Source organism: Coregonus lavaretus, assembly GCF_964263955.1.
Source record: "Coregonus lavaretus genome assembly, chromosome: 31".
NCBI lineage: Eukaryota > Metazoa > Chordata > Actinopteri > Salmoniformes > Salmonidae > Coregonus > Coregonus lavaretus.
This window is the reverse complement of record NC_140018.1, coordinates 34,731,665-34,757,394: the sequence shown is the minus strand read 5'-3', so window position 1 is coordinate 34,757,394 and position 25,730 is coordinate 34,731,665. Positions and strand designations below refer to the sequence as shown.

The 25,730-nt window shown below is 42.6% G+C and overlaps 2 protein-coding genes across 2 annotated transcripts; both read right to left on the bottom strand.

Moving 5' to 3' along the window:
- Positions 1 to 2,310: 2,310 nt before the first annotated feature.
- On the bottom strand, positions 2,311 to 10,098 carry LOC311106714 (proton-coupled zinc antiporter SLC30A1-like). The gene is made up of 2 exons (XM_084149118.1): positions 9,204 to 10,098; positions 2,311 to 5,177 (listed from the first exon to the last, which is right to left on the bottom strand). Exons 1-2 carry the CDS (start codon positions 9,790 to 9,792, stop codon positions 4,219 to 4,221), a joined length of 1,548 nt encoding a protein of 515 aa, XP_084005244.1. The 5' UTR covers positions 9,793 to 10,098; the 3' UTR covers positions 2,311 to 4,218.
- Positions 10,099 to 17,194: 7,096 nt separating this feature from the next.
- Positions 17,195 to 25,106, bottom strand: LOC311107034 (serine/threonine-protein kinase Nek2-like). The gene is made up of 9 exons (XM_084149488.1): positions 24,725 to 25,106; positions 23,834 to 24,051; positions 21,806 to 22,046; positions 20,379 to 20,461; positions 19,935 to 20,061; positions 19,465 to 19,696; positions 19,079 to 19,133; positions 18,780 to 18,856; positions 17,195 to 18,473 (listed from the first exon to the last, which is right to left on the bottom strand). The coding sequence occupies exons 1-9, from the start codon at positions 24,818 to 24,820 to the stop codon at positions 18,262 to 18,264; spliced, it is 1,341 nt and encodes a 446-aa protein (XP_084005614.1). The 5' UTR covers positions 24,821 to 25,106; the 3' UTR covers positions 17,195 to 18,261.
- Positions 25,107 to 25,730: the final 624 nt, after the last annotated feature.

Below are 25,730 nucleotides of genomic sequence, written 5' to 3'. Positions count from 1 at the left end.
TCTTATTTGTCACATGCGCCGAATACAACAGGCCTTACCGTCAATTTACTTGGGTGCTGCCAGCTGTGGGCAGGATTGAAATAAACCAAACCCAAGGAAAACTGTTACAGTACCCATCATTCCATAACATACCATTTTCTCTTATCATCTCGCAAATCTCTTTTGGACAATACTGACTTTATGACCAGATGTATCCTATTAACACTTTTGTAAGTCAATTTTGACACTACAATAAATGTTTCTGACTCATACAGTGGGGAAAAAAAGTATTTAGTCAGCCACCAATTGTGCAAGTTCTCCCACTTAAAAAGATGAGAGCGGCCTGTAATTTTCATCATAGGTACACGTCAACTATGACAGACAAAATGAGGAAAAAAAATCCAGAAAATCACATTGTAGGATTTTTCATGAATTTATTTGCAAATTATGGTGGAAAATAAGTATTTGGTCAATAACAAAAGTTTCTCAATACTTTGTTATATACCCTTTGTTGGCAATGACACAGGTCAAACGTTTTCTGTAAGTCTTCACACGGTTTTCACACACTGTTGCTGGTATTTTGGCCCATTCCTCCATGCAGATCTCCTCTAGAGCAGATGTTTTGGGGCTGTCGCTGGGCAACACGGACTTTCAACTCCCTCCAAAGATTTTCTATGGGGTTGAGATCTGGAGACTGGCTAGGCCACTCCAGGACCTTGAAATGCTTCTTACGAAGCCACTCCTTCGTTGCCCGGGCGGTGTGTTTGGGATCATTGTCATGCTGAAAGACCCAGCCACGTTTCATCTTCAATGCCCTTGCTGATGGAAGGAGGTTTTCACTCAAAATCTCACGATACATGGCCCCATTCATTCTTTCCTTTACACGGATCAGTCGTCCTGGTCCCTTTGCAGAAAAACAGCCCCAAAGCATGATGTTTCCACCCCCATGCTTCACAGTAGGTATGGTGTTCTTTGGATGCAACTCAGCATTCTTTGTCCTCCAAACACGACGAGTTGAGTTTTTATCAAAAAGTTATATTTTGGTTTCATCTGACCATATGACATTCTCCCAAACCTCTTCTGGATCATCCAAATGCACTCTAGCAAACTTCAGACGGGCCTGGACATGTACTGGCTTAAGCAGGGGGACACGTCTGGCACTGCAGGATTTGAGTCCCTGGCGGCGTAGTGTGTTACTGATGGTAGGCTTTGTTACTTTGGTCCCAGCTCTCTGCAGGTCATTCACTAGGTCCCCCCGTGTGGTTCTGGGATTTTTGCTCACCGTTCTTGTGATCATTTTGACCCCACGGGGTGAGATCTTGAGTGGAGCCCCAGATCGAGGGAGATTATCAGTGGTCTTGTATGTCTTCCATTTCCTAATAATTGCTCCCACAGTTGATTTCTTCAAACCAAGCTGCTTACCTATTGCAGATTCAGTCTTCCCAGCCTGGTGCAGGTCTACAATTTTGTTTCTGGTGTCCTTTGACAGCTCTTTGGTCTTGGCCTTAGTGGAGTTTGGAGTGTGACTGTTTGAGGTTGTGGACAGGTGTCTTTTATACTGATAACAAGTTCAAACAGGTGCCATTAATACAGGTAACGAGTGGAGGACAGAGGAGCCTCTTAAAGAAGAAGTTACAGGTCTGTGAGAGCCAGAAATCTTGCTTGTTTGTAGGTGACCAAATACTTATTTTCCACCATAATTTGCAAATAAATTCATTAAAAATCCTACAATGTGATTTTCTGGATTTTCTTTTCTCAATTTGTCTGTCATAGTTGACGTGTACCTATGCTGAAAAGTACAGGCCTCTCTCATCTTTTTAAGTGGGAGAACTTGCACAATTGGTGGCTGACTAAATACCTTTTCCCCCCACTGTATCGATGCCACATATGCCGTTTTCAAAAGGAGAAATTGCTTTTTAGGGGCAGTCGCTCTAAGGGTAGAACTAACCTCGTCCCCAGGCTATTGTGCACGTCTGATACATAAACAATAAGTGCGGAAGACATTTCAGTTGAATGCATTCCCTTCCATAAACAATTCAAAGCTGGCCTTAGTGGGAGTGACCATAGAATTCTATGGGAGTGACCTTACTTGTCATCATTTAATTTTAGCGACTCACACGACTGTGGCGTGCTAGCATACGGGGGAAGGTGTTGTGGGAGATGATTGGTTGGTGGATTAAGCGATGCCTATGCGCCGGGAGTTTCTCCCAGTCTTGGCTAACCAAGGCCAAGTTTGACGCGCATTTGGGCAGAAGTTTCTAGGAATGAGATTAAGGGTAGACCTAATGTCCAAAGAAACCGCATCCCAAAAAATTAAAAATCACACAAAACAACAGTTTAACAACTGTACCAAACAGCCATTTTAAAATGTTCACAATGACACATTTCGACAGGTACTGTAATATATCAAAAACACATCGGCAGACATGTCATATCTAAAATCTGAAGAACAAATGACACATACCTCAATTTGCACAAAGAGCTAGAGTCTCAAAAGACACAGAAGTAACCAGACATTTTCAAAACAAAGGAACGTGTCAAAATACATTTCCCAATACAATTATTCTATATTGCATACACATTTACTTTGAGTGGAAATCTGAAATGCATCCTTGAATCAACATATAAATAATATCTTTGTGTTGTTGATAATAATATTAATAATGAATGAGGGAATTATCAGATTTCCTTCCATTTAAAAGGCCACTAAGATTACTGTAAATCGGCACATAAACCCTAACAAATCCATTCACGAGAAAGAATGGAAAAGATTAAGTGACATTTCCTTTAATCTATAAAAATTATTCTCGCTATCTGAGAAAACAAGGAAGTAGGCTACTGTTTTGCAGCAGTGTTAGCTCGTTTTGAAGCTCTGTGATTGAAATAACACACTTCCGTTTGGTCATGCAAAGTTGTGGCAGAAGGACTCTGGAAAATGTTAAAACATTCAGCATGGATTTTGACTAGGTCCCTTCCCCAACACATTCATGAGGAATATTAGTATGAATTTCAACAACCCATCCGATGGCCCTCCAGCAGAGATTTAAAACAGAATATTGGGTCCCCTGTAGCTCAGTTGGTAGAGCATGGCGCTTGCAACGCCAGGGTTGTGGGTTCATTTCCCACGGGGGGCCAGTATGAAATTCTATGCACTCATTAACTGTAAGTCGCTCTGGATAAGAGCGTCTGCTAAATGACAAAAAAAATAACAAAAATATTGTTTTCGACATTTTGTAGTGCTCATTTTCTTCAGTGATAGACCCCCAGGCTTGCAAGGCATCCGATTTTTTGTTGTTGTTGAATAAAAATGTTGTTGAAGTTTGCTGATAAAAGATAACCTACAGTACTTAACTTGAACAGTACTCAGTGCTATTTCAAAGCAGTTTGAAGTATAGGCGAGGTGAGAGGTGTTTTCACTATGCATTCAACTAACTACTGCCATTAAAACAGAGTCAAGGCCAGAAAAAGTCTGAGAAAAATTCATTTAAAAAAACATCACATTTTAAAAAACAAGTCTACAGCATAGATGGTTTGTCAAATATTCAGAAAATTTTCACAAATTAAATCTATCATCCAAACTAAATATTATAAAAGCATCTACAGAGAAAATTATGGATCATTACTAATAACTTAAATACATTAAAAAAAAGTTTGTAATATAACAATTTTCCATTGTGGGGCCGAGGCTAAGAAAATAGTTGTTCAAAGCCTATCCCAAAAAAATTAAAAATAAAAGCATAAATGAAAAGGTCCATAGATCAACAAAAAGACCTGCGGAGTAGACAGGTGCGCTTGGCCTTGAATGTGTCCTGTTTGCTCTTGGTCCTTGTTGGAGGGGAGTCTCCCTTCTGTCCTACATTGAGAAGCTTTGGCACAGACACACCATGGTGGGACGGGACGACAGTGACGCATCACAACACGGTGCTAACGAGGGGAAGGACACACATGCAGCAGGCCAGACCAGGCCGCGCCCCCGGTGGGTGAGGGGGTCAGAGGTGAGGAGGTGGCGAGGGGTTGGCCATGGAGGGGGGTAGGCAGTGGGAGGGTTAAGGGCTGGGAACAAAGGGCGTCTTCAAACAAGAGCGCGGTAGTGGAGCCATTTTCCTACCAGTGTCTCCAGAATCAGATAGCGCTGTACACACGACAACCCACTGTTGACTTTGGCCTGCACTTTAAAAACTTCCGTCCACTTCAGTAGTGATTCTATCCCTCCTCCGACTGTCTCTGGTCTGGTCTGTCTCACAGAGAAGACTCCACCTCTCGAGTGATAATGACCTCGGGCTCTGGGATCCGGGGGACCACCTGGATGACTGCAGCGGCCGCCTGCTCCAGAACTGAAGCTCCGGCTCCAGCTGCTCCCTCTGGGGTCTCGCTGATCACCTCCATTGCTGAGGCCGCCAGCGCCTTCCCCTCGCCGCTCGGCCCCTTCTCCGTGCCTGCCGGACCAGTGCCGGCAACACCCGGCTTGTCTGTGGCGCCACAGCACAACTTGGGCGCGCACTGCGTCCGGCAGGAGAGCTCGCATAGAGAGGCACTTGATTCGGAGTTGACCGTGACAAACTCGGGCTGGATGGTGGTGGCGTGGATGCCCTCGTTGTGGAAGAAGTCCTTGATGCGCTTGGCCACGTCCATGTAGGATGTGGGGTCATGGCACTTGATGTGCGCTGTGGCGATGATGCGCGAGCCCGCCAGCTGCCAGATGTGCAGCTCATGAATGGCCAGCACACCGTCCAGCAAGAGCAGCCGCTCGTTAAGGCGGTGCATGTCGATCTGCTTGGGCACCGTCTGCAGGAGGATCAGCGCAGACTCCTTGAGCAGCGGGTAGGTGGTGTAGAGCAGGATGCCCACCATGATGATGCACAGCGTGGGGTCCAGGTAGAGCACCCAGCAGGGCCCCACCATGGTCCGCTGAAAGCTAGAACCGTTGCTGTCCACAAACAGGTCCACCAGGGTGTGGTTGACATGCTGGTGGTCGGTCGAGTGGCAGGGATTGAAGCAGGTCTCGCCAGGCGGGCACGGCCGCCACACAAAGGTGAAGATGAGGGCGTTGACCACCACAATGACCGAGCCCAGGGCGTCGCCCAGCACGTGCAGGAAGACTCCACGCATGTTGAGCGAGGCCTCGTCGTGGCTGTGGTCCATGTCCTCGTAGACGACGCTGCCGTTCATATGCACCTCGCTGTCGTTGCGAACGATCTCTGAAGGAAGAAGACAGGGGGACAAGGGGTTAAAGAGGTCCGGGGGGGGGGCGGTTGTGCAAAAGAACAGCCCTGTTAGAAATGCATCCTTCCTAGTTTTCTTGAGATAACCATTGATCTATAAGTGATTGGATAAGTGAAAGCAAGTGACCACCATCCCCAATGAGAACCAATTCAGATCCAAGATTACTTCAAGGAAGGTACGAAGGATGCATTTCTAGTATTTGAACAGAGACAACATATTTGAGAGGATGATAGGAAGAATGGCAGAGACTCTTGCATCAAAGGGATGGAGAAAAGGAAATGCTGATGTTTACAAAGATGAGGAATGACTGGAAATCTTAATCATGAATGACTTACATCCAGCTGCGATTTATTAGCTACCTCGTCCAACTACTGACCCAAACAAACCATAATGATTTATGAATGCATCAGAGTTTTTGGAGGACATGGTTGATGTGCCGTAAGTTACGGCTGCCCGAGGTGATAAACACCTTGATAAGAAGCTAAGACATGTTCGACATTAAATAAAACAATTTACTTCCACGTAGGGAAGAATTGCTCCTGTAAGTCGCTCTGGATAAGAGCGTCTGCTAAATGACTAAAATGTAAATGTAAATGTAAAGAATGTAGGCCGTAGTACATCACCTGAGGCAGGCCTTCCCAGTTCCCGTTCTGGACGTGCACTACAACCGGCATGGTGGTAGAAGCCAGTAAATTAACCAACCACAACAGACTGCCCCTGCTTAACACCTTGAGGAAATTCCATTCATGTCAGCAGACAGTGTGATGGCCTAGCACTACGCTACGACTCATACGGCTACATAATGGCCAATGGCACCAGAACTAGCGCTAGGTTAATAGCCTCTGTCCCGGCACTCAGTGACGTAGGGGTAATTCCTCAGGGCCTAATGGTGTGGCTGAGTAAGGGGCTTTCGGTCGTGTCACTGCTTGGGATGATGTATGGCCGGGTTGCTGCGATCAGTGCATGGAGGAGGGAGAAATGGGCTCCATTTACTGAAACTGGCAGAGCCGGACAGGCCCAGTGTAGAGGGGAAACTTACGGTCTCCTGGTTTAACCATTTTCTGTCCAAACAGGAGGCAGAGGGCAGCTCTCAGCTCCCTGACCCTAGTATCAGTAAGGAGATCATGGTCATGTTCTGAATCTGGTGGATTGCCATGTTTACACCATGATATCCTGTTAATATGATAAAACAACTGCTTATAACACGTGGGTTTTGTGAAGGAAGACAATTTACGGATAATACGGATGAAATGTCTTCTGATAAGGTCACGATTTGAAAGCCTGGACTGTTCTCTTCAAATACTCAATGTAACTTGAGGGACAAAATCTGGATGGCTGGGACTTTCACCATTTTGGTTTTGAAACAAGTCATGACACGTCCGCCACCATGTAAAACATCTGCAGGCTGACCCTAGGTCAGATTCTCCAGATAAGTTTGATTAAAGTTATTTGTAATGTTACAGTGAGCATGCAAAGGGGGCACAGGTTTATGAAGCAGTGTATTTTACAGACAAGCTTAGAGGCAGAACCTGGTCATATTTCTCCAGAAATGGGAATAATTGTGTTTCCTGAAGTGGCAAAAATAATGATGGCAGTCCCTTGAGATAATAGATTCAATTACAAGGGTCTGTCGTGCACTCTCATGGCCTCCGCAAAAGGCATTATTTCAAAATGGTGTGCGCAGAATAGGCAGTCATGGGCCACATTGTTCTGTATCAAGTCACTGCTGATACCAGTCGCTGACATCTACGAATATTACAAAGAATATAGCCCTATCACTGTTTCTGTTAAAAACTGAAAACTACAGATGTAATTGTGCCTCTGCCCAACCATTACTCTTTGTGAGCCACTGGTCTGTCTGGTAAATGGGCTCATATAGCTTAGGCCTTAACTACCAGTCAAAAGTTTGGACACACCTACTCATTCAAGGGTTTTTCTTTATTTTTTACATTGTAGAATAATAGTGAAGACATCAAAACTATGAAATAACACATATGGAATCATGTAGTAACCAAAAAAGTGTTAAACAAATCAATATATATTTTATATTTGAGATTCTTCAAATAGCCACCCTTTGCCTTGATGACAGCTTTGCACACTCTTGGCATTCTCTCAACCAGCTTCATGAGGTAGTCACCTGGAATGCATTTAAATTAACTCTTAAAAGTTAAGAAGGAAAGAAATTCCACAAATTAATGCGTTTGAGCCAATCAGTTGTGTTGTGACAAGGTAGGTGGGGGTATACAGAAGATAGCCCTATTTGGTAAAAGACCAAGTCCATATTACGGCAAGAACAGCTCAAATAAGCAAAGAGAAACGACAGTCCATCATTACTTTAAGACATGAAGGTCAGTCAATACTGAACATTTCAAGAACTTTGAAAGTTTCTTCAAGTGCAGTCGCAAAAACCATCAAGCGCTATGATGAAACTGGCTCTCATGAGGACTGCCACACGAATGGAAGACCCAGAGTTACCTCTGCTGCAGAGGATAAATTAATTAGTTACCAGCCTCAGAAATTGCAGCCCAAATAAATGCTTCACAGAGTTCAAGTAACAGACACATCTCAACATCAACTGTTCAGAGGGGACTGTGTGAATCAGGCCTTCATGGTCGAATTGCTGCAAAGAAACCACTACTAAAGGACACCAATAAGAAGAGGAGACTTCCTTGGGCCAAGAAACACGAGCAATGGACATTAGACAGGTGGAAATGTGTCCTTTTGGTCTGGAGTCCAAATTTGAGATTTTTGGTAACAGCCGCCGTGTCTTTGTGAAATGCGGTGTGGGTGAACGGATTATCTCTGCATGTGTAGTTCCCACCATAAAGCATGGAGGAGGAGGTGTTATGGGGTGGGGGTGTTTTGCTGGTGACACTGTCCGTGATTTATTTATAATTCAAGGCACACTTTATTAGCATGGCTACCACAGCATTCTGCAACAATACGCCATCCCATCTGGTTTGGGCTTAGTGGGACTATCATTTGTTTTTCAACAGGACAATGACCCAACACAACTCCAGTCTCTGTAAGGGCTATTTTACCAAGAAGGAGAGTGATAGAGTGCTGCATCAGATGACCTGGCCTCCCAATTGAGATGGTTTTGGATGAGTCGGACGGCAGAGTGAAGGAAAAGCAGCCAACAAGTGCTCAGCATATGTGGGAACTCCTTCAAGACTGTTGGAAAAGCATTCCAGGTGAAGCTGGTTGAGAGAATGCTAAGAGTGTGCAAAGATGTCATCAAGTCAAAGGGTGGCTATTTGAAGAATCTCAAATGTGAAATATATACAACTTTTTTGGTTACTACATGATTCCATAAGTGTTATTTCATAGTTTTGATGTCTTCACTATTATTCTACAATGTAGAAGAAAACCCCTTGAATGAGTACGTGTGTCCAAACTTTTGACTGGTACTGTATATGGCAACATTTGATAGATATACTGATGATGCCCAAGCCAAGAGACCCACATCAGCTCAGTTACACCTTTGAGATTGTAATGGATATTGATCCATCTACAATGCAGAAGAAACCCAGCCAAGACCATGTGACACTGGCTGTGTTGATTGTCTAACCCTCAAAGGCAAACATATGAAAGGGTTAACGAAAACCACAGAGATGGCTTTGGACTAAAGACAGCTCCATATTGAGTAGGCCTTCCAATTTCAGTTCTTTGAATACAATTCCTGTCTGTGTGAGATTATGCGAGTGTGTGCTCTGTTTGCCCCCACTCCCCAATAATATATGATCTTATTTCCATCGATGAAACAGCATAAAACCTGAGACAGGCTAGTGTGGTTATGATATCATAATGAAGAGCTGTCTTGATATGATTCATAGTAGTACAATGAACCCGAGGTGAAAAACATAACAGTATCATTGGGGGCCAAATTGTCAAATTCTCAGTGAAAAGATTGTAGCTAGCCAAGTACAGTAGCTACATCTATACAGTGTGTTGACAGTATAGCTACTTAATGTAATAGACAAATGAATGACATAACTTACCATGTCTATGTCTCTCGGTGTTCACGCCATTAGGGGGGCTGTTGTGGCTTCCCACCAGGTTGTTGGACTCCTCTCCTGATGATCCATTCGGTCTTTCTGACTTGCATATTTTACCCCTCTTGTTTTTCTTATTTCCATGAGAATGGCCTCCTCCGTGAGAGTGCCCGTGTCCACCACCTGCGTGTCCGTGGAACAAGCACAGCCCGAGGAGGTTGACCAGGAGCCCGGCGGCCCCCACACCGATGACTACATGGGGTTTCTCGATTTCATGTGGGTTGGTGAATCGCTCGACGGCCTCCAAGATAATGGTGAAACAGAGAGCTGTGAGGAACACTGCGTTTACCAGAGCCCCCATCACCTCCGCCCGGATCCATCCGAAGGTGTTTTTATTAGTCGATTGCGTTTTCTCAGCGAAGCGCACCGCCACCAAAGCCACAACCAGCGCTATGACATCCGATAGCATATGAAAGGAGTCCGACAGCATTGCCAAAGATGCCGTGATCCGACTGACGACTACCTCCACGATAAAAAAGCCAAATGTCAATGAAAGCATGCATAGTAGCCGCACACGATTAGGCTCACAAGCCATTTTTATCCGCTGGTCACTTATTTAGATAACTGAGTTAGCTAGCTAGTTAGCTTACAATATGCTATCTGTAGCGAGCCAATCGAGACTGGAAGCATATGATGGGATTCCACCACGTATTGTAAATATGTATATGCTCGCTAAAAATTCGTCATTATCGTACGATTACAACCGACTCCAATTCCAGATGCAGCAAAGACAGATGTTGGTTTCTCAAAAGCGGTCAACTGGGCAAATTAGAAGACGAGGGTATATTTCAGAAACGTTAGCCGTAGACTTTGATTTGCAGACGGCTGAAACTTTGCACCCGAGCCGGTAAAGTTTCCACACGGAATGAGGCACGCCCTGGTATCTTGCTATTGGTTGTTATGGATAAAGTAGAATTTGGTTGGTCAATTCTTCCAACAATTTCACATGGGCGGGGTCGAGCGTTGCCATGTAGGCACGTTGCGTAATGCAAACATTTCGACGTCGTCGTTTGGACTCATGGTCTAACATTTTGTGACACCTTGTTTTTTAGAATAGTGTGTATCATTGGGTCTTTGCACATCACTTAATACTTTAACACGTTCATTAATATTTTACTTAGTTATTATACATTGATTACACCATCACTCGTATTTCATGTCACAGCGATTCACCGATACCTATGCTATGATGCTGGTAAAGGTTTGTCTCGCGCACTTGCGGCTGCTGCACTTGAACGCAGACACACTTCCCCAAGCTCTGGCAGTGCTGGTCATAAAAAAAGCTAGCTAACTGATGGATGCAAACAATGTTCTTTAGGGAACGCCGTTTGGGTCTTTGCGTCTCAAAAAAGATACACGTCAAAAAACACTATTTGACGCGTCAAATAAGCTTTTAATTTGACACGTCAAATAACAAAATTATATTATGGAATGTTGTGTGTGCTGAATTTGCACGTTGTGTTTACAATACCGCGTTGGTAATAAGGCATTATTTGTTCGACCGAATGGGGAAACGTCTGTGTGATCATTTGAAATAAGAGCAGGATCAAAAATGTTTGCAAATATCTTTGATACAGATGTTATTAGAAACTTTAGCTTGGTACCATCCTAACTAGCACTAATGCAACCAGCCTGAAAACAATGACTAGTAGAAACTGCAGTAATGTTCAATATTCTTAGGAATTATTTAGGAATCCACGTGAGTAAGTATTAGCTAGGTAGCCACTTGTTGTTCTCCTATTGAAATCGAACTTCAGTTCATGAAAATAACTAGCTAGCTACTTAACCCTGTTGCCCAAAGCTAGCGTTATAAGCAGCCAGCTAGCTTCATCTGGCTAGTGAGCCTAGACCGGACCGGGTTATGTGTTATGAAGCTAGCCACAATAAGGACTAGCCACAATAGTGGAATTTGCGGTTCGCCTTCAAAATAAAACTCCCTCTTTGAAAGTGACGCAAATGGTTACAATTGGTGGAATCATGCCATATTTAGACTAGATAATGTTAAACAAGGTTGGAGTGTTGGAATGTGGAGCAATGAAATGGGTTATCAGCAGGGGCGGTGTGTTCATTAGGGCGATATGGGCGACGCACTGCCAAACGGGAAAAGGAAGGGATTTTTTTTATAATCAATTATATCACGGCAACAGTAGTTATCAGTGTTCTAATCTAGACGTCTGATCTGCCACTAAATGTCCAATCAGGCTAAAGTCGTGCTTCAAATGGCCCCGCCCCTTTTGGGGCGATTTCAGTCAGGTTGAAAATCGCCCCAGAAGTCTCTCATAGACTCTCATGTAAAATCTTTTTTTTTCAAATATCAGAGCTTTCAATACAATCTCTATGGGTTCCGGGAGGGCTTGCACTTACGCGCTTTCGTCATACGTAACATAACCATGAACGTAACTAAGAAAAGAGCTGGTAGCAGCGTCAATCAATTCACGTACTACTGTCAAGATGGCTAGCGTTCAGTGCAACTCGATTGTCTCTTTGAAAGAAGTTCCTTTTTGTCGGCGAACAAATCAAGATAAATTGGCAATGAAACAATTAGGACCTCCCAGACCAAATGTAATAATTCAACAGGTTTCTACTAAAGGGGGAAAGTCCTACACCCGAGGATTTTCCAAAAATTGGTACGAACGAAAAACCTGGCTAGCAGGCTGCGATGTAGCTAATGCAGTCTTCTGCTACCCCTGCTTACTCTTTCACCCTGAAGGCGGCACGGCAGACAGCACTGCTTGGACAGCGACTGGTGTAACGGACATGCACCATCTTTCAGAAAAGATTAAGAAACATGAGCTGTCAAAGACCCACATGGATAGCTGTTTGAGATTGTCTGCTTTGGGGAGAGTGAACATTGCCACTCAACTGGATGAGGGATACAGGCTAGCTGTCCGCCGCCACAACGATGAGGTTAGCAAGAACCGCCACATCCTCAGCCGGCTAATCCAGTGTGTGAAGTTTTGCGGAGTGTTTGAGTTAGCTTTGCGAGGCAAAGATGAAACTGAGGGCTCCACCAACCCTGGTATTTTTCTTGGACTTGTCAACTTTGTGGCACAATTAGATGAGGTGTTTTATGGAAATGCATATTGTTTATGCAGTGTTGAGGAATGTGAAAGAACACCCTTGATTATTTTTACTGTGATAACTTATTTTGCTTTTGTAAGCCAACACTTTTGAGATCAGTCAATAAATGCTTCTGGTATTGACTTATATGCTGCCCCTGTCTTCATGTTGTTGCTGGACATATCTTTTTTAAAATGTGTGTAGGTCACCTAAATCATCAGAAAAATTGCCCCCCCTGAGAATTTTTTTCAGGAGCCGCCACTGGTTATCAGTCTACTCGGTTAGACCCACAGAACACAACTGTGAAGAGTTTACGCAAAAATTAGCGTGGTAGCTTTTATTGCAGGACTTTGGCTGTGAGAAATCACCACCCCAGTCAGCCTATTGTGCGTATTGACATTCATATTGCACTATACAGTCTTATCTAAGGATTTGGGATCAATGAAATGGGGTATCAGTCTGCTCACCCAAGTGCTTTTCCCCCCAAAGTCCTCCTCAGAGTTATCTGACTCCAAAACATCCACGTTATATTGTTTTTTCTCTGGAAGTGTTCAATACGCAGAGCAGGTCGACTGGTACAATAAATGTGGCTCATTTCACAGTGGTTTCAGAGTCCCGCAATAAGAGCTACGACGCTAATGTTCTCTGAGTAGACTGATACCCCATATCATTGATCCACAATCCATAGGTAAGGCTGTACAGTGAAACAAGTATGCCCCCAATGCAATTATATTACAACATTCCAACCTCGTTTAGCATGACCTATTCTATTTAGGCAGTATTTGCATCACTTTCAATTAGATACTTTTATTTTGAAGGCGAACCGCAAATTCAACTATTGTGGCTAATCCTTATTGTGTCTAGTTTCACATAGGTGGGTCCGACCATCATTAATCAAATAACTGTCTTATAAATTAGGGGTATTTTAGATTATGACACCTAGCTAGATAGTTAGCTAGCTAACTATAGCTACTGAAACATATGTCGTTTCGCTATGTTTTGGGGGATGAACTATGGAACGCCATTTGGGTCTTTGTGTGTCATAACACTATTTGACGCTTCAAATAAGCTTGTTGACCAATCAGGACCTGAATATGACTGCACATCACATAATAATTTAACACGTTCATCAATTTTTTACGTAGTTATTACACATTGATTACACTATAACTCGTATTTCATACGTCACAACGATTCACCGATACATATGCTACGATGCTGGTTAAGTTTTGTCTCGCGCACCTGCTACTGCCGCACGAGCGCAGACACACTTCCCCAAGCTCTAGACATTGCTGGTCATAAAAAAGGCTAGCTAGCGGATGGATGCAAACAATGTTCTTCCCCAAAAACATAGCAAAACGACATCATCTGTTTCAGTAGCTATAGTTAGCTAGCTAACTATCTAGCTAGGTGTCATCATCTAAAAGACCCCATATTTATAAGACAGTTATTTGATTAATGGTGGTCGGACCCACCTATGTGAAGCTAGCCACAATGAGGATTTGCCACAATAGTGGAATTTACGGTTCGCCTTCAATATAAAAGTCTGTCATTGACAGTGACGCAAATGAATACAAATAGTGGAATTATGCCATAATTGAATAGATCATGCTAAACGAGCTTGGAATGTTGTTATATAAATTCAACAAAAGACAATATTTGTTAATTTGACAAAAATCTAGTTGAAATCACACTGGATGTATTACACTTTAGAATTGCATTGGGGGCATACTTATTTCACTGTACAGTCTTACTTATGGATTGTGGATCAATGACATGGGGTATCAGTCTACTCATTGACACCCAGAGAACATTAGCATCGTAGCTCTTATTGCGGGACTCTGAAACCACAGAATTGAGCCACATTTATTGTACCAGTCAACCTACTATGTGTATTGAACACAATCCAGAGGAAAAACAATACAACGTGGATGTTTTGGAGTCTGATAACTCTGAGGAGGACTTTGGGGAAAAAAGCACTTGGGTACTGAATAGACTGATACCCCATTTCCTTGATCCCCAATCCTTAGGTAAGGCTGTACAGTGCAATTTGATTGTCAGTACGCACAATAGGCTGACTGGGGAGGTGATTTCCCACAGTCAAAGTCCCTGATAAGAGCTACGACGCTAATATTAGCGTAAACTCTTCACAGTTGTGTTCTGTGGGTGTCACAGAGTAGACTGATACCCAATGTCATTGCTCCACATTACAACACTCCAACCTTGTTTAACATTATCTAGTCTAAATATGGCACGAGTCCACCAATTTTAACAGCCTGCGCCACTTTCAAATAGGGACTTTTATTCTGAAGGCCAACCGCAAATTCCACTATTGTTGATAACCTTTATTATGGCTAGCTTCACAACACATAACCCAGGCTGGTCAAGCCTCACTAGCCAGATGAAGGGAGCTGGCTGCTTATAACGTTAGCTTTGGGCAACAGGGTTACGTAGCTAGCTAGTTATTTTCATGAACTGAAGTTCAACAACAAGCTAATACTTACTCACATGGATTCCTAAATCATTGCTAAGAATATTGAAAATGACTGCAGTTTCTACTGGTCATTGTTTTCTGGCTGGTTGCATTGGTGCTAGCTAGGTAACGTTACCAAGCTAAAGCTAGCTAACTACCGCAGAAGTTGCTAATAACATCTGTGTCAAAGATATTTACAAACATTTTTGAACCTGATCTTATTTAAAATGCTCACACAGACGTTTTCCCATTCGATCGAACAAATAACGCCAACGCGGTATTGTAAACACATCGTTCGTACCCGGTGTGTGCTTGTTTGCAGACTTTTATTTGTTGTACAGCTTTGACAGTGCTACTGATCGTAGTGGTGGAGCTTGGCTTGCACGTGCAAATTCAGCACACACAACATTCTATAATAGAGTTGTGTTATTTGACCTGTCAAATAAAAAGCTTCTTTGATGCGTCAAATACTGTTATTTGACAGTATCGTTTTTGACACGCAAAGACCCAAACGGCGTTCCATACGCAGTTGGCCTAGGATGGTACCAAGCTAAAGTTTCTAATAACATCTGTATCAAAGATATTTGCAAACATTTTTGATCCTGCTCTTATTTCAAATGATCACACAGACGTTTTCCCATTCGGTCGAACAAATAATGCCTTATTACCAACGCGGTATTGTAAACACAAAGTGCAAATTCAGCACACACAACATTCTATAATATAATTTTGTTATTTGACGTGTGAAATTAAAAGCTTATTTGACATGTATCTTTTTTGACACGCAGACCCAAATGGCGTTCCATACAGGATTCATTTAGGAGGTTCTTCACCTGCAGATTTCTCCAGCCACTTTCGAACGATATTTCAACCATTCCAATATGAAGGGAAGATGATAAATGATTACCTCTTGTGGGAGATACTGATTACTACAACCCTTTACATCTAGAGTGCACTAGATTACCAAAAGTATGTGGACACCTGCTCGAAACCCATTTCATGAAGCTCCCGACGAACAGTTCTTGTGCTGACGTTGCTTCCAGAGGCAGTTTGGAAATCAGTAGTGAGTGTTGCAACCGAAGACAGACGATTTTTATGTGCTACAGCACTCGGCACTCCCGTTCTGTGAGTTTGTGTGGTTTACCACTTATCGGCTGAGCAATTGTTGCTCCTAGACGTTTCCACTTTACAATAACATCACTTACAGTTGACTGGGGAATCTCTAGGGCAGAAATTTGACAAACTGACTTGTTGGAAAGGTGGCATCCTATGACAGTGCCACGTTGAAAGCCACTGAGCTCAGTAAGGCCATTCTACTGCCAATGTTTGTCGATGTAGATTGCATGGCTGTGCTCGATTTTATACAGCTGTCACCAACGGGTGTGGATTTGAAGGGGTGTCCACATACTTTTGTATATATAGTGTCTATCAATAGCTAGGTTTCCATCCAATTGGCGACAGATTTTCATGCGAATATTCTAAAATCCCCATAAAGAAAATATACACATTTTCCCACCAGTAACCACATTTCCATCTAACCGTTTCATGCTGATGAATTACCTGATGCATGAAAAAAGTCACGACCGGGCTGATGGAAACATGAAATGCTGGAACAATTTTATAAATGCCGACAATTTGTTCGGTAGACATGGTGCATGTTTTGGTTTTTGCTCTAGCACTATACAGTGGATTCAAATAATCAAAGCTTTATTTGAATCACCTGTGTGGGGGCCCCAGCACCGAGTTTGGGAAACCCTGTATTTGGCTACAGATTAAATTAGTTATGAACTTCATGTAACCGGTGTGAAATGGCTAGCTAGTTAGCGGTGCGCGCTAGCAGCGTTTCAATCGGTAACGTCACTCGCTCTGAGACCTTGAAGTAGTTGTTTCCCTTGCTCTGATGCTTCGAGGGTGACTGTTGTCGATGTGTGCATTGGGTCCCTGGTTCAAACCCAGTTTCGGGCGAGGAGAGGGACGGAAGCAACACTGTTACATTCACAGGGTGGTGAATGTGCGAAGTAATGAGCTTGATGCTCCTTTCCAATAAATATCGAGGGTCTTATTCTGGTTACATGATGATCGATGCTTGGCTGCAGTTTGACAAATTCAAATAATATCGCTCTTATCCATATTCATCTCATAATGTAGGTAGCCTACCCGCACTGTATCTGCTAGCTGTTGGCTAGAGCGAATTATTAGGACACATAAACACCTTAATCGGCGTTCCAGCTGTGCATTTGATCTCCGCATGTGCTAGCACCACCCGAGCGAGCCTCCCTCTTTAGCACGGGTGAAGTGAGTTCGGAACAACTGAATATATGCGTTTTAGAAGTAGTTTTCACATACACATTTTATATGTCCGAACTCAGAATCATATAAGCTTCCCAAAAATAACACGATCGATATGTTAGATCGTTTATTTTGATTGACATGTTCTGCATTTATCAGAGTGCCATCTGGTAGCCTGATTTCAGATGTGTCAATGTAAACAGGATTATTAGGGAAATCGTAATTCTTGCAAAGCATGTAAACGTTTTAATCGAACTATTATATCAATCTGACTATCAACAATAATGGCATTATTGTGTGCATGCAACCGTACTCAATCAACAGATAAACCGTACTAGGCAAGAATGAGATCAATGCATGTAACATAAACCTTTCATCTTGAAAAAAAGAGAATGTACATTATTCGACAGTAATCGCTCTGATTACATAGCTGCCTTTACAAGAGGACACTCACACTACGTTATATTCCAAAATAATTTACATAGTCACATTTCTATGCTGACAAAACAAAATGAAAAGTTTAGAAACGTGTACCAAGAGCTGAACTTCATCATGTAGGCCTAACCAAAATAATAACATGATTCCCATTTGAGATTAATAATAGGAGACAATTCAAGGGCAAAGGAACAATAAAGCACAAAGGACAACAGTCAATGAGAGCACAATTCCACAGAACCCATGTCTATTTTTAACAGAAAACAATGGCCTCAACATTTGCCAACCCTTCCCAATTCCTAAACTCATATTTGCAAAACATTTACATATTTCCAGCAGTGTATGTGGGAGTGTACGCCCATTCATACATCTCTGCACACTGTACTAACGTAGCCCTTCAAATATATTTTTCATGCAACTTTATGTACAAAGCATCATAACTTCAGTGCAATTCTGTCTAACAACGACACATTTGAAATGTCGAGGTGGAAAAAACACACCACAAAAAAAACATATTTGGTATCCAATATTTTTGCAACTTCCCCACAGTACAAATCACTCACTACGATACAAATAAATTAAAGCTACATATTTTCCCTAAAGGATATGACCACTAGCATTCAGTAGCTCTAAAACTCTCTATTAGTCAGAAAGACTGAGCAAAGACCAGTAGCTTCTGGGAAACACCTCAGACCTCCATTCATATGACCCTGATAATCAGGCCCTCAACAGCAGGCTCTCCTGGCGCTAGCGGATGCCTAGGATCTGCCTGCTCTTGAGCTGGTAGTTCCTCTCCACCTCCTCCAGGGCCTGGGCCCGCAGGTTGGCTGCCTGCAGCCTCCTCTTCAGCCCTAGCTCCTGGCTCTTCTCACTCTGCTTCTGATCGGGCCTTTGGTTCTCTTTGCTGTCTCCGGCAAAACTGACCTTCTTTCCAGGGGAGATGTTCTCCTCACCCACATCTAAGGGGCCAAGATGGCAGAGTTACACATGTTGAAAAGGTTTTATTGAACGCTACATTATTTGCAGATAAAATACCCTTCCGTAATATGTAGGATTGCCTCAGTGATTAGTCAGTCTACCAAAATAATTCTGAAGTTCATAATTTGCCCAGATAAAAACACAGGTGTCTTAAAGTGACCTAAATGTGTTCCCTCCCCTTTTATGTCATCTGAAAACATGGTTACCCTATATCATATTGTTCAACTTCAATAAAGAAGAAAATCACGTATCCTCCCTTTTCCTGTTTTTTCGCTTGACTCCCATACCTATGTCATTGGAATAGAGTGGTGGCAGGGCCTTCTGCTGTTTTACCAGATTGTAGCTCTTTAACAAACTCTCCGCTCTGAAATCAAAAGAAAACATTGTTGGGAGTCAAAATAGATTATAGCCAACCATCTTGCAGTTTTATAGCAAGGAATGCGATTATGACACCAAAGCGGGAAGCAAAGGTAGAATTAACACAACTTGGAGGAGGATTAAAGCCCTAGCATTTAGTCAAACGTGACATTAAAAACAGCAGTTTGCTGCATTTCAAGTAAAGCGATCCAAGGGAGCTTTGTTTTACCTGGCAAGGTTCTCATTCGATATTCTCTCACGAACACAAAGCTCCTGCTCCCGCTCTGTAGGAGGAATACAAAACACATTCACCAGAGTTACATCAACATTCCACAGATTACAAAACTATTCAGTCTGTGTCCTCAGTAGCATAGCCAGTGACACATTGACTACAAACAACAGTCATTATAGACATTTCAGCAGTCCTCACCAAGCAACACTGATAATAAAAAATAAAAAAAAGCTTGTTTCAACACCAGAGGTCTCATCTGTGACTAGGACATTATAGAAACCAGGGTTGGGGTTGAATCAGTTTTCAATTCAGTCAACTTAAGTGATTAGAAATGTGAATTAAGAACAGAATTAAGCTTAATCCTGATAAGGGTAAACACTCACGCTCCAGCCTCTCCTCACGCTCCTTTAGGGCCTTCTCCCTCTCCCGCAGCGCTTGCTCCTTCAGCCTCAGCGCCGCGGCGGCCGGGGAGGTTGAAGACTCGGCTGGCTTTGGCTTCTCTGGATCGTCCGACCTCCTCCAGTTGCGCGCCTGCATCCTCCTCTGCTCATCGGCGACCACGTCCACCAATAAGCTGCTCTGGAGAATGGACTCCACAGAGGGCCTCAGGTAGTCCTGGCAACGAGGCACAACAACAGTCAAATCAACAAAACAAACTGGCAGTTAGAGTAGAATGGTGGGCGGGAGGGATTAAAATCTCATGACATTGAAGTTGTATATTGAGCATAATTATGTGCTTGGAGATGGAGACAAATAATCATCTCCTCAACAGGTATGCAGCAGTGAGGAGTTGCTCACAAGATGACTTGAACTTTAGATGGAGATTTTCTGTGCTGTGAAACATATTCCAAACCTTTAAATGGAGCATTCTGGACAGGAGTGTGTTCAGCTCCTCTGAGTACCGGTAGGGGATCCTCCTGAACGTCCCCTCTCGGATCTTCTCTGCCAGCTCTTTTTGGTTATAAGCTGTGAAAGGAGGCCTAGATGGAAGAAACGTGTCAGACCTCAACTAGCCGGTGCCCCCGCACATTGACTCTGCACCGGTACCCCCCTGTATATAGCCTCCCTACTGTTATATTATTTTACTTCTGCTCTTTTTTTCTCAACACTTTTTTGTTGTTGTTTTATTTGAATTTTTTTATAAAAAAATTAATGCATTGTTGGTTAAGGGCTGTAAGTAAGCATTTCACCGTAATGTCTACACCTGTTGTATTCGGCGCATGTGGCCAATAAAATGTGATTTGATTTGACTGAGGGATATTTAGTAAGAATATAGATGACAGGTAAGGTAACTTACGATAAGGCACAGAGTTCATACGACAAGCACCCCAGGGACCAGATATCCGATTTCTCGTTGTAGGACATGCGATTAATTTGTTCCTGTAAAATATGAAAATTGTCCACACATGGACAGATTGATTAGAAAACTTGAGTATGGGGTGGGAGGGAGGGGGGTGTTGAAATGTGTTTCTTTTTCTGTACCAATTATGTTGATTGGCCTTTTTGAAAATGGGCAAATCCATATGAATTGTATCACTTTTTGACAGCATCCCTTTTGATTTAAACAAAACTTTCCATTCATGTTTGTCCATGGAAGAAGTGGTCAGAAAGTGATTTTTTTGGACCTCAATCCCAAAACATTCAGGAGATATGTGCTCAAAATTGCCTCATTTTGCATACTCTTCCATACCATGAGACACCATCTCTTCATCACTGGAAAAGATAAACGATTGAGTTTGATATCATTTAAATGCTTACAAACAGGGCTTCTTTGAAAAAAATGGGGGAATAAAAATTATGAAAAAATGTTAACCTTTAGTGTCAATTATCTACCAACTAGTAAACAAAAAAAATCCTATTAGCATATGTTGTAGCATAGACCCTACTTAACATCATCTGAGGTATTTTTGTTGTGCACGTCATCGGTTGAGACAACATGCGCTTGAATACAGGGTGGGTGTCATTTCAATCATAGAAATAGAATTCATAGAATCGACCTATCCCTTCAGACCACTGCAATTTAGCTGGTACACCATTGAAATTAAAAATGTACTGACATTTTAACTTCTAATTACTACCACAAAGGTGGCCGTCGGTCCACCCACCATCGAATGTCAACTTAAATGGTCATGATTATTCTATCATCTATATTTCTGTGATTTCCTATGGAAGATTGAAAGTGTAATTTAAAACAACATATTCCCATTCAAGTCAATATTCTCCATGTGGACCTCCAACAATCTTTGTGGTACCATTTGAAAGTCAACATTTGAATTATATTCCCATTTTAGTACATTTATCAGCCAAAACATGACACCCACCCTGTATTGAAGAGCATGTTGTGTCTCAACCGATGACGGGCACAACAGCCCTGTTTGTAAGCTTTTAAATGATATCAATCTCAACCGTGTATCTTTTCCAGTGATGAAGACATGGTGTATCATTGTATGGTGGGGTCTGCAAAATAGAGCACCTTTATCTCTTGAATGTTTTGTCATTCAGGTCCAAAAAGTATGGAAGGTTTTGTTCAAATCAAAAGGGGTGCTGTCAAAAAGTGATTGAATTCAAATAGTTTTACCCAAATCCAATAAATATGTGTAAAAAAAGAAAGAAAACCAGAGTCTCTCTCCAAACGCTACATCATGAAAAAAATGTTTTACTTTGAAAACCATAATCATAGGATTCCCAATTGTATGATGGCCTTTGCTTTTGCTATTGACTCACAGGCGACATGTAGTAAGGGGTTCCGACGAAAGTCTTAGCGAAACTGGTGTCATGGTTCAGGATTCTTGCGAGACCAAAGTCGCCGAGCTTGACATTCTGCTTGACATCCAGGAAGATATTGGCGGGCTTGAGATCTCTGTGCAGCACTGTGGCTCCACCATCGCTCCGGCGATGGCACTCCTTCAGTGCAAGAGTGAGCTGTGCCATGACTCGCATGATGAACTCCTCCTCCAAGTAACGCCTGGCCACCAGGAACACAACATGCACAGAGTTATCAACCAATACTGTTACGTTGAACATGCCAAATGTACACCATATTTGCAATTAGTATTATTAATTTGAGTCATGCCAACCCTCAGTTTGCCTACAGGCTGGGAGGCCAGTGTTCAACACCCACAAAGGGTGGGTTGTCGCCGTTCGCCACCTAGGTGTCAGAGTGGGATGGCCATTGGAGATATGTACAGTGCATTTGGAAATTATTCAGACCCCTTGACTTTTTCCACATTTTGTTACATTACAGCCTTATTCTAAAATGGATTAAAAGTTTTTCCCCTCATCAATTGCACATTTATTAAAAATACAAAACTGAAATATTACATTTACTTAAGTATTCAGACCCTTTACTCAGTACTTTGTTGAAGCACCTTTGACAGCAATAACAACCTTGAGTCTTCTTGGGTATGACGCTACAAGCTTGGCACACCTGTATTAGGGGAGTTGTTCCCATTCTTCTCTGTAGATCCTCTTAAGCTCTGTCAGGTTGGATGGGGAGCGTCGCTGCACAGCTATTTTCAGGTCTCTCCAGAGATGTTCGATCAGGTTCAAGTCCGGGCTCTGGCTGGGCCACTCAAGGACATTCAGAGACTTGTCCCGAAGCCACTCCTGCGTTGTCTTGGCTGTGTGCTTAGGGTCGTTGTCCTGTTGGAAGGTGAACCTTCGCACCAGTCTGAGGTACTGAGCGCTCTGGAGCAGGTTTTTATCAAGGATCTCTCTGTACTTTGCTCCATCTTTCCCTCGATCCTGACAAGTTACCCAGTCCCTGCCGCTGAAAGACATCTCCACAGCATGATGCTGCCACCACCATCCTTCACCGTAGGGATGGTGCCAGGTTTCCTCCAGAAGTGACGCTTGGCATTCAGGCCAAAGAGTTCAATCTTGGTTTCATCAGACCAGAAAATCTTGTTTCTCTTCATCTGAGAGTCCTTAGGTGCCTTTTGGCTAACTCCAAGAGTGCTGTCATGTGCCTTTTACTGAGGAGTGGCTTCCGTCTGGCCACTCTACCATAAAGGCTTGATTGGTGGAGTGCTGCAGAGATTGTTGTGCTTCTGGAAGCTTCTCCCATCTCCACAGAGGAACTCTGGAGCTCTGTCAGAGTGACCATCGGGTTCTTGGTCACCTCCCTGACCAAGGCCTTTCTCTGCCGATTGCTCAGTTTGGCCGGGCGGCCAGCTCTAGGAAGAGTCTTGGTGGTTCCAAAGTTCTTCCATTTAAGAATGATGGAGGCCACTGTGTTCTTGGGGACCTTCAATGCTGCAGACATTTTTTGGTACCCTTCCCCAGATCTGTGCCTCGTCACAATCCTGTCAACATCATGGCTTGGTTTTTACTCTGACATGCCCTGTCAACTGTGGGACCTTATATATAGACAGGTGTGTGCCTTTCCAAATCATGTCTAATCAGTTGAATTTGACCACCAATCAAGTTGTAGAAACATCTCAAGGATGATCAATGGAAACAGGATGTACCTGAGCTCAGTTTCAAGTCTCATAGGAAAGGGTCTGAATACTTATGTAAATATGTTATTTCCGTTTATTTTTTATACTTGCAAAAAAATCTAAAAACCTGTTTTTGCTTTGTCATTATGGGGTATTGTGTGTAGATTGATGAAAACATGTAATACATTTTAGAATAAGGCTGTAACTTAACAAAATGTGTAAAAAGGGAAGAGGTCTGAATACTTTCCGAATGCACTGTATACATGATGGACAATGAAACCAAGGTAAACACGACAGCACAAAACACAAATACCTGTCTTTGATGCATGTGGTGATGAGGCTGGAGAGGTCGCCGCCTTCACAGTGCTCCATAACGATGTACAGTGTGGTGTTGGTCCGGTCTATGATGCGGTCATAATATCTCACAATGTTTGGATGCTTCAGCTCACGCAGGAGGTTGACCTCGGACACCAGCATATGCTTCTCGCTCTCAGCCATAGTGCCATAGTCCAGCTCCTTCCAAACTAGAATCTATGATTTAACCCAGACACCACAAAACTAAGCATTTATTGATTGGCCAAATGTTATTTCATTTCTAAGGTTTCACAGGAAATGCATGGAAGCAAATGCTTGATGTGGGGAACATACTTTAAAGAAAGCCTTCAATGTAGATGTTTATTTGCTAGCTACTAACCAACTAGCTACTTGTTTTACATCAAATGCTGTCTTAAATGTTAGCTGTATTGTTCACATATGTAACGTTGGCTATATGACACCAAATCCTCAGTTTTAGGTAAACACCATAGCTTATGCTTTAGTTTTGCTCATAGATATTGGGAGGTCTGGTGTTCCCCTTTCTGTTTAATGAGGTCATTTCTGGACAGTATTTCTGTCAATTTTGGAACCCCTTTTGGCTCAAGAGCCAAGAGGCAAACGTCTCGTGTGGGCACGGGTTACCTGCCTGGCCAAGTGGTTTACTTAGTGAACTCAATGGAGTTGAGTTTACTAAGCTAGTGGCCATGTTGACTAACGTTAACTAGCTAGCTAATATTAGCTAGTAAGCATAACGTTAGCTACACTAAGTCGAACCATATATTTGGTCGATCACATTAGCAAACGTTACTGTAGCACAGGTAGCTAAGTTACATTTGCTAGCTTCTAGCTAGCTAGGTACAGTAAACGCTGTAAAAAGCAAAACGCTTACCTTCCCATCATATTTTCTCCGTATTTTCTGACATTTGCCATAAGACCCTGATCCTATGGTATACAACACCTCATAATCGTCAACACGAGATGGCATTTTGGCGAAGCTAGCTACTAGCTAAATGCAAAGGTTGCAATCTAAGGTAGCTACTGTAGTTTACTTTAACGTTAGCTAACGTACTGACAGTAGCTATTTGCAGGTGTTCAGCGAAGGAGAGCAAAAACGTAACTACTCTCGCAATGGCAAATATTATGGACGTCTTCTTTCTTTAAATGTAATTGCTGGCTATATCTCTTCGATCACTTATTTATAAGTTACAGTGTTTCGTGTTGATGACGAAAAGTAAACAAGGACCGCGGTCGCTGGTTTCAAATTGGTGCCTGAATTATTCGATGTGATTGGTCCGCCTACAACATATAGAATATTCTGATTGGCTGTAATTAAGATACAACATGCAGGTTGCTAAGCATCTGAAAGCCGCAAGATTTGGCGTGGGTGTTTAAAGAGGAGGACTCTTTTCCGATGGAAACGTACTATTATGATTGCGAGGGAAATAAATTGATATGCATGTACTCATGTAATTTAAAAAAACATCACAGAACCCAATGTATAAATCTAAAATATGGAATCTTCCCTTACTGATAACACTACTCTGTGTGTTATAATCTCACCACAAGGTGGCAGTAAAAGCAAACTGTTATTTTATCCTGCAAGTAACAACAAGTAATTGCCGAGTGGTGCCACACATTGATAACTATTCTATCAAAGTACACATTGTCCATCTATGCAAGTTAGAATAGAGCAAAACAGAACATAATAGAACAGAACAGAATAGAAAACTGCCTGGTGCCACAAATCTAATAACAATGTATTGACTAATCCTATAATATCCAGTGTAAAAAAAAAACACCATGACTTTTGTGAACTATACAAGTATTTTCATCTTTAAGATTGTAACAACAAATGTCACACAGTGGACATCAAGAGACAGACAGCCCTCTTGGGT

Coding starts and splice junctions, on each gene's coding strand:
- LOC311106714 (XM_084149118.1), bottom strand. CDS start 9,792: ATGGCTTGTGAGCCTAATCGTGTGCGGCTACTATGCATGCTTTCATTG. Junction 5,178..9,203: donor CACCGAGAGACATAGACATG/GTAAGTTATGTC, acceptor TTCTTCCTTCAG/AGATCGTTCGCAACGACAGC.
- LOC311107034 (XM_084149488.1), bottom strand. CDS start 24,820: ATGCCATCTCGTGTTGACGATTATGAGGTGTTGTATACCATAGGATCA. Junction 22,047..23,833: donor ACCACATGCATCAAAGACAG/GTATTTGTGTTT, acceptor CCTGGTGGCCAG/GCGTTACTTGGAGGAGGAGT. Junction 20,062..20,378: donor TATGAACTCTGTGCCTTATC/GTAAGTTACCTT, acceptor TCTTCCATCTAG/GCCTCCTTTCACAGCTTATA.